The 10,160-nt window shown below is 31.7% G+C and overlaps 1 protein-coding gene across 1 annotated transcript; it reads right to left on the minus strand.

Moving 5' to 3' along the window:
* Positions 1-5,998: 5,998 nt before the first annotated feature.
* Positions 5,999-9,882, minus strand: LOC140432226 (uncharacterized). The gene is made up of 2 exons (XM_072520050.1): positions 9,811-9,882; positions 5,999-6,958 (listed from the first exon to the last, which is right to left on the minus strand). The coding sequence occupies exons 1-2, from the start codon at positions 9,820-9,822 to the stop codon at positions 6,134-6,136; spliced, it is 837 nt and encodes a 278-aa protein (XP_072376151.1). The 5' UTR covers positions 9,823-9,882; the 3' UTR covers positions 5,999-6,133.
* Between the last annotated feature and the right edge of the window lie 278 nt (positions 9,883-10,160).

Genomic DNA, 10,160 nt, shown 5'->3' on the forward strand with positions numbered 1-10,160 from the left:
TGTAATACCATGAATTCTTGTAGTGAACTGTCAAATTTTAATAAATATACAACTACGAGCCTACCAATATGTTGGAATAAGCAGTTATTTTGCGAAAAAATTACGAAATTCCTTTGTTTAAATTTTTTTAATTGTAAATGAAAACCGTTTGTAATTTATGGAATTTATAGTAACTATATTTATTTACTATTTTAAATTATTACTAAATTACAAAAATGTAATTACATATTTTATGTCGATTACTATCAAATTAATTGTTTGATTAAAAAAATGCTAATAACTACATATTGGAATATAGGTTTTTAAAAATTGACAAAAATTAATAAGGCGTAGTGTCACCTTAGTTTGAATAACATCCTGAACTCTATTAGGCATTGTATTAACTAAGCCCTCAGAATTCAAGGGAATTATTTATAATTAAAAAAAAAATTAAATAAAAGAATTGCGGTAAATGTAAAATTTTGACATAAATAGTTTATTTAAAATGTGCATTAGTTAAGACTTTAAATATAATCAAAACAACGGAATCGTGATACACTGACAACTATAACAAGATAAATATATCAGATAATAGAGTTATTGGCATTATGTACTAATAATACCTATTTTTAACTAATAATGGATTTATAAACAAAATTTTGGTCTAGCAATGGATTCAGTTATCTTTATTAGCCAATATTTGTGGAAGATTTTAAACAATATTATTTTAGACAAAATTTAAAATCCACAATATGGTGGAGATATGTAGATGATATATTCAATATGGCTGACGGATCAGAGTTGTTGAACACATTCTTAACTTTCAGCGGGGGCGCGCAGTAATTTGCTGCGTAAACTCAATATTTCAGGTAAAGTGTTAGGGATACGCTATGTACGTGATATTTTTAAAATTGCCTTATCGGTTAATCCTTAGTCGGTACCCATCGTCTTGTGAATCCAAATCCAATTAGTTAGTTATCGTACTTTATTGTGAATAGTACATCGAGGCAGACAATTGCTGCAAGGCGCTGGTAGTGAAATTCGCGCATTTTTTTGAAATAACTAATATATATATATCTTTTTCGAGATTGAAATTTTATTGTTAAGTAAAATTGTTAATATATAATTATTTATAAGAATTAATATATATGAAACATATTAGATTATTGTAGAATTCTATATATAACATATTTATAATTTTAGATTACGTTCGATTACGAAGGAAGGCCTTTGACGAGTGCAGCATATGAAGTTAATAGATGAATTAAAAAACATTAATTTAGAAAAAAGAATTGAGTTTATTAGGTATACTGGAACCAGAAAGTAGTAGTAAAGGTGAACAATATAGAAACAAATAATATACGATTGCGAGAGGGTTAGGCGGATGCGTCTTGTCCGACGTTTTTCAACGTGTACTCACAGGTCATATTCAGAAAAGTGGGAAGAAAAGAGGGAATAAGAATTGGTGGAGAAATCATAACACCAAGATTTGCAGATGAGGTATGGGTGAGAGTATAGAAGAACTACAAACTTTACTAGATGCAATAAATAGTGAATGCATTCAAATGGGACTTGACATCAAACATATAAGACCAAATTTATGATAGTATCAAGGAGTCCAATAAATAATGAACAACTAACTCTTGGTGGACAGCAAATAGAGAGAGTGACAAAATATAAATATTGGGAGCTTAATCAACACAGATTAGATCCAGACCAAGAGATCGGGTACGAATAGAAATGGCAAGGGCAGCGTTCAAATTCAAACAATTGTTCTGTGAAAAATTGAATACTGCGCTGAGACTGAGGTTTGTTGAATGTTACGTCTATTCGCAACTATTGTACGGGGTAGAAAATGGACAAAAGCAAATAGTTAAAAGATTGAAGCCTTGAACTTTGGATATACGGAGAATTCCATGGCTGCCAGGTTCACCAATGAGGAAGTGCTGAGAAGGAGGTCGAGAAAAAATTGTTGAGAAAGATAAAGTACGCAAGACTGCATACTTGAACACATACTAAGAAATAATAATATAGTCTTCTGCAGGTCATCATGCAGGGTAGAGTCGATGGCAAAAAGGGAATAGGTAGAAAGAGGAAGTCATGGCTGCGAATATTCGAGATGGAAACATGCTGTAGACGAATTATTCACGTTGCAAAAGACAGAGAAGCTTTTAAAAATGTGGTCGCCAACCTCCGTTAATGGGGACGGCATAGAAGAAGAAGAAGATTACGTTATGTCTCGTAAAAATCCAAAGGAAGTGTTAACCCCAAGCACAGTTAGAGGAAATTATAAATAATATGAACAGATATTGAAGATGAAACAGATGAAGTATTGGAAAGTGATAGTGATTTGAATGAACAACAAATTGAGGAGAACCACGACGATACATGTTCAGAGCAAGATATGTCAGATGAGGAGGAAGTGTTTTACGAAAACGTTGAAGATACATTCATTGGCAAGGATAAAACAAGTAAGTAGTATAAAAACTTCTTTTGCCACATCTAAGACAAAGCAACAAAATATAATGAGAGTACCACCGGGATTAAAAGGAACTGCACGTCAAATAAAAACAGAAAATTGATGCGTTTTTTACTATTATCAATATTGATATGGTTGATGAAATTCTAATTTTTACCAATTTATATATAAATGAACATAGAGATAAAACGCAATATTTGAGAGATAGGGATTGCAGGAATGTGGACAGGAATGAGTTATTGGCGTTTTTGGACTCCTCTATTTGATTGGCATAAAGCACGGCAATCCACAAATGTGATGGAACTTTGGGAAAAAGATGGCACAGGGATTGATATTGTTCGAGCAGTAATGAGCTTATATACAGGTATACAACAATTATTGATGAAATGCTCATCCCTTTAGAGGTAGGTGTAGCTGGATACAATATATACCCAACAAACTTGCTAAGTACGGGATAAAAATGTACGCGTTGTGTGATGCTCAAACATTTTATACCGCCAATTTAGAGATATATTGCGGTAAACAGTCAAGTGGCCCATACGACGTATCAAATTCGGCCTTTGCGCTAATAGAGTCCATAGAAATGACAGGAAGAAACATAACAACAGATAATTTTTATACTAGTATTCCGTTAGCTAGATTTGCAGAAGACAGTTACTCTGCTTGGACGCTGAAGAAAAAGAAAAGAGAAATTCCTCAAGAATTTTTCCACATAAATCAAGGGCAGTTCAATCTAGCATATTTGGATTTCAAAAAAATTATATGATTACCTCTTACGTGCCGCGTAAAAGTAAGTCAGTCATATTATTATCGTCTATGCACAACGAAAGTACAGTTGACATGGATACTAAGAAACCACAGTTGATTTTAGATTACAATAAAACAAAAGGAGGAGTTGATACTGTAGATAATTATGTTCATATACACTGTTTCACGAATTACTAAAAGATGGCCGTGTGTTATATTCTATAATTTAATGAATATGGAGGCATAAATGCTTTTGTTCTACATTCCGCTGCAAGTTCTGGAAAATCACTCAAAAGGAGACATTTTCTCAAAAACCTTGCAATGAACTTGATGAAAGAACACCTTCATACACGATCACAAATTAAAACACTTCCACGTGATATAACCGAGTTCCTGTCCAGGATGTTTCCGAGGCAACCAGTATCCCATCAAGAAGACGAAAATCTTGCTAAACGTGGTAGGTGATGCATTGTTACAGAAAAAATCAAGTCGTATACCTCTATGAAATGTACACAATGTAGTGGATTCACTTGTAAAAGACATTCTAAATCAATATTGTATGTATTAATTGTAATGATCAAATAAATTAAAAATTTTTTCTGTACAATTTATTAAAATTAGTTAAATTAATAAAGCGTTCTTATTATTTGACAAAATAAATACCGATACAGTTAATCAATAATTAAAAATGTCGAAAACAATCAGAAACTACATGGCAGTAAAACGCGCTATCTGAGAGTAATTATTTAGGGCGCGCCTGGCCGAAGGTTAAATGATATAAACGATAAAGAGACAATAACATTTATCACGGAAAAGGAATATAATAAGACCCCTTCCTATTCTGGATATGTTCATCTCTAAGGACGATACTGGATATGAGAATCAGGTGTATAGAAAACCAACACAAACCAATAGATATCTAAATTTCAAATCAAATTAAAACATCAATATTTAAAACAGAATCATTAAATTCTTATTATGGTAGAGCCAACATTACTTGTTCCAACCAAAATTTGTTCTTAGGGGAAAACCATTTGTTAACATCTGTTTTATTAAAAAATGATTATCGTTTATCGTTTATAAATAAGGAAATTTCAACAATCGACCGAATGTAACAGAACAATTTAGAACGATATCCTACAGCATACAGAAGGAATAATACATTCTAAATAAAATATTCAAAGCAACAAACAGACTGAGAGCTATTTTATCTAAAACGAAACCTAACAATAAACAAGAAAGAACAAAGAATTTTATTTATAAAATACTTTGTGAATGCGATCATGTTTATTTAGGTGAAACCTAAAGACCAATAAATGTTAGAATACGTGAACATCAATCATTAAAAATGGACAATTTGATAGATCTCAAATATGTAAACACATATATGGGAAAATGAACATAAGGGTTCAATAAAACGATTTAAGTATAGTGCTATAAGAAACAAATGGTAAAAAGAGAAAAATCAAAGAAACAGCTCTAATTATGCTAAATGAGATTAATTGTGTCGCAAATTCCTCGGCGAAAGGCACTATTATCTGGTTACCCATAAAATATAATAATAAAAGAGAAAGTCAATAAAAGGAAAAGACCACTATTAGTAAGTAAGTTACATATTGAGCATACAATATTTATGTTTTTTAAATAACATACATATAAAATCAGAGTTTGGTGGTTATATAGAGTAAAAATTTAAGACGAAATACTTACCATGTCGGAATAGTATTACGGGGTTTTTTTTCTGGTTTTTTCTCATGATTTACTATGGAATCTAACAGAAGAATTTTACTATCATCATGGCATGTGGTTGTCATTTGAAAGACGAATCGTATGCTATGGTTTTTTTTTTGACTGATTTTCTCAAGTTACAGTTGCTTTCACGGAATCGAATAAACTATCTTACACTAAAATCCTCCCAGAAAGGCAACTCAGCAATATTGGCAATATCATTTTAAAGTCGTTTACTTAAAAATGTATAATATATGTCTGAATTATCAATATGAATGAGTCAGATACAATTAAATTATTAGAAGAATTTTTCACCACGTAACAAAAAACAAAATTTGTTTAATTTATTATTGTTTTGTATTTTGAGAATGATTTCCGAAAAGGAAATTGAAAAGTCAATTTAAACTTAGATTGTCACTTGTTCCCAATAAAAGTAGTAATTGCGTTTTGATGCTACAAGGAAATAGCTTCTGAACAATATTCCTCGTACATCTCAGGTAGATATTAATAACAAAAATTATAGCAAGTTATCTCGTACGCGAGAAACTACGTCATCAATTTTTTTCTTACGTTCAGCTTGTCGTGATGAGATTAATATTTTACGTGGTAACTATAACTTTAGCTTCTACCTTGGAAACAATTCCCTGAAAATAATCCACACAATTTTCACAAATTGTATAGTCAGGACTTTACTTTTAATATAATATTATTTTTGCCCATGATTCTACCCCGCATTATCAAATGAATTATTTAAAATTTTAATTATTTCTGTTCCTGCTCGCTTTAGTACCTATTGATGTATCTTTATTTTTTATTTATTTGCATAAAAGGATCAACCTTTTAGTCCATTGACGAGAATTACTCTTTATTATTATTAATTATTATTAATATCTTGAAAATAGAGAGAATAGGTGATGGGATTAATTTCCTCGTTTTTATAAAAAAACTGTTAGTTATATGTTAAACAATATTAGACTGATCATTAAATAAAATAAAGAAATGATTTAGGTTACAATAATTTCACAGATAATCAAAAAAATATAAATCTTTATTAAAACACAAAAACAGAAATTAAAGAATTGGTACAGATCGATATCACAGTTGCCAACAAGAAGACTCTGCTTTACACATATCAGAAAAAATCTCTGACTTATTCGTACAGAGCTATTTCTAATATACACCTCACAGATTGAACTTAGATTAGTGATGACCATATCCTCCACCTAGAGATGAAGAGAGTCCGTGCCCACCAAAATCACTTGAGCTAAAGCTCGAAGATCCAAAATGATCACTTCCTCCGAAGCTTTCGTGGCCTCCTAAACCACTTGCCCCAAATCTTATGGATCCATGATCTCCAAGCCCACTGGAACCATAACTGTCACCTCCATGACCAGCGTGGATAATTACGGGCACAGGTTTCTTTACGATTTGTATATCTGGTACATGAACTGGAACAGGTTTGTGTACTGGTACTGGGTAAGGCTTTGGAATATGTACTGGCACTTTTACAGGGACGGGAACTTTGTATGGTACTTTAACTGGATAAGGTACGTCCTTAACGATTTTTACTGGATAAGGTTTGTCGATATGTACTGGGTATGGTTTGGGAACATGGACAGGATAGGGTTTGTCAACTTTTAGAGCCACTGGTACTTTAACAGGATATGGGATCTTCTTTTCGACAGGTACAGGATATGGCTGGGGAACTGGTATCTTCACTGTTTTGTGAAGCGTAATGTGGCTAACGTGACCTTCACCTCCTCCAATACCTCCGCCAAAGCCTCCGTTAAAACTGCCGTGTCCCCCTATATCGCCCCCTACACCATGACTGCCCAAATTGCTTCCAAAATCATGTCCTCCCAAGCCATGTCCTCCCAAGCCATGTCCTCCTAAACTTAATTCACTTCCATGACCTCCAAATCCGCCACCGTGTCCAAAGTCATCTCCACCTCCTCCAAGCAGTAAGCCACGCTTCTTTTTTGATGCTTCTTCTGCTAGCACAGTGGCTATCAGTAAGGTGCAAATCTAAAAGATAAAATATTAATTCATTACTTGATGGATTTTGATAAAAGAGAACGATATAATATAAACAAGGAATATTTATTATCATTTGAATATGCCATTCGTGTGAAAAATACCCAAAAAAGTGGGTATAATATTATATTATAATTTAAATAAGTAATTTTAAAAACTGCCAAAATACTGTTGAACTAAATTATAGAAATGATACTAAATATTTTATTCAATAATGATTGGAAAAAGTTTTTACGGAAAAGTGACATATCAATTACATTTCTGATTAAATAATTCATCATGGTAAGTAAGTGCTTTAAACTGACATGAGTATTAAAATATTGTCTAGAATATTTAGAATATTAGATCAAAAGAAAACAACCGAAAGGATACGATTAATCAATAAAAGTCATAAAAACTACTAAACAGATTGTGGGAACTACAGGGCTTAGTTTACTTCTTTACGGCTGCGCCTATTATAGGACTTGGGTTACTTGCCGTTACAAATAAATTACTTGCCACATTTGATAGTTTAACACTATTTAACACAAATATGTAAACATACACAATAATATTAAGGGTTAGTCACAAAATGTAGATAAGTAGATTATGAGTAGAGAGATATGCCGGGTGATTAGTTGGAAAATAGACATATATTTGTTTTTATTTAATTCTAAAAGTAAAATGTAAAGGAAAAACGGACTAAAATTTCGCGCATTTGTATTTTTTAATAATAAGTCTTTCTGTCAAAGTTTCGCCATTGTAATATCAGATTTCAAAAATAAAATTTAAATAAAGTTTAAATAGCCTACAGGAATGACAAAGAAAAAATATAAAAAATGATTACAATTACAACGATGAAATTAATAATACTTAAAATACTACACAGGTCTAAAAAATTACAGTGTTTAAAAATCGTTTCAATCTACAAAAATGAAAGTAGAGAGAAATGTAGTAAAAAGTACATAACGTTATTATAAAGCTTGATTTTTATGGTTTGCAAAGAAAAATATGGCGCTTTATAAGAGGTCAAGAGCGGAGGTTTAAGACATTTAAAGAAGTTATATACAGAAGAACAAACAATGGCACGCGAACGACAAACACCAGAAATTGGTATTAACGAAAAAGTTTACATAAGCACGCATGAAGTACAAAAAACACATGAAAAACTAAAGAACAGAATAGCAGCAGGTAAAGATGGGATACCAAATGAATTGTTGAAATATGGTGAAGCAGCAATAACGGAAGAATTGACAACATTAATAAGCAAGAATATAAGATAATAAAATACCGGAAGAATGAAGGACAAGCGAGCTAATCTTATTATTCAAAAAGAGTAGTCAGAAATAACTATAAAACTACAGAGGTATAACTTTACTAAATACTACCCTGAAAATAACAACTACAATTTTTCAAGAACGAATAAATCAGCTCAAACTTAGCAGATGAGCAATAAAGTTTTCATTTGGGAAGGTCGCAATATTCGTCATAAAACAGATTACAGAGAAAGCATTTACATACAATAGACCCCCATTCGTATATATAATCGACTTGAAAAAGGCATTTGAGAGAGTAAGACTTAAAGATGTAATACATATCTTATATAGTAAACAGATCCTACTGGAAATTATAAAAACAATTGAAAACTCCTAACTAAATAATAGGAGGGAAGTCAGGAAGTCAGAATAGACGGACAGCTTACGGATCGAATAGATACAGGTAACGGAATAAGATAGGGATCCACTAAGCCCTATACTGTTCAATTTAACCAAGGATTAAGTCATAAAGAGCGTCAACAAATGAAGGAGATGAAGAACAGGGAAAAATGAAATTAAAATTCTCTGTTACGCAGACGATGTAATATTGACAGCCCAAAATTAAGACAGCCTTTAAAGAATAGTTGAAAGTTTTATTATAAGAGCAAAAGAATTTAACATGACTATTTCAATTAAGAAAACTAGAACAGTAGTAATCATTGAAGAGCCAATAATATATAAAAAGTCGATGGTGTTAGCACTACAACAAGTAATAAAAATAAAGTACCCAAAGATTACAATATCCAGCTATGGAGAGGTTGAAAAAGAAATACTAGATCAAAAATACAAGGAGACAATAGATCAGCAGTATGACTTAATAACACTATATGGCGTAACCAACACATTAACTATGAGATGAAGTCAAGAATATGTAAGACCAATAACAACGTACGCATCCGAAACAAGACTCAATACAGCCAAAATACAGAGAGTGCCGAAGACACCAGAAATAAGAATACTCAGAAGAATTACAGAAAACACACTAAGAGACCGAATAAGAAATGACGAGATTAGAACAACATGTAATGTAAAGAGTAGAAGTATAAATTAGTAAACACTAAGTAGAAAAAAATTAAACAAATAAATAGCAAGGGAATGATCAGCAAGTCGTATAAGTATCGGCCGACCATACCAGAGATGGATTGACAATCTTTCAGATGCAAAATTGCTTAAATAAGGGAAAAAAGAAGAATTTTTGTGGTATATTGTTTCAATTGTGAGTTAACGATAAACTAGAAACTGCAAAGTCTTCCCATGAAATCAAGATAACACAAATAATCTCTAATTATACGATTATTCCCTTTTATATACGATCTTATTATACCATTAAAGACCTTAAAATCATTCCCGAAAATCAAAATACCTAATTTCTGAATAATTTATCTATATAGTTTATAATCATCTGTGTTCAAAACTGATTTAAAACGTTGGTTTTGATTTTCGTTATTTAATCTAGTTATACACTTTATAGAAATAAGGCCCGCCACTGATATTGTTCCAGTGATGAATAACACCGGTTAATTTTTTGCGACTCGAATGCCCACTTACCAGAATCTTCATGTTCACTAACTTAAGTAGAGTGCGACTGATGCAGTTATGTGGAGTACGGTGTCTTTTTATACCAACTATCGGATACCATCATACCCCTAGTGATAGTACCGGTACTTTCCCTCTTCCCCGCAATGTAACCATTGTAAAAAATGAGAATATTGTGAAATTATGTCTTCAATTTATTTTGGTATCATTTCCTGTTACCAATAAAAAATAGTATTAAATTAAATGGTTCTATTTAGATCAAGCGTTTATTATAATTTTTATGTTGATGTTTCTTAAATATAATAGTCACACCCATTCGCAAATGACGGAACGTTATAATAAAATACATACTTTTAAAACAT

The sequence above is a fragment of the Diabrotica undecimpunctata genome, unplaced genomic scaffold, assembly GCF_040954645.1.
Source record: "Diabrotica undecimpunctata isolate CICGRU unplaced genomic scaffold, icDiaUnde3 ctg00003287.1, whole genome shotgun sequence".
Classification (NCBI taxonomy): Eukaryota; Metazoa; Arthropoda; class Insecta; order Coleoptera; family Chrysomelidae; genus Diabrotica; species Diabrotica undecimpunctata.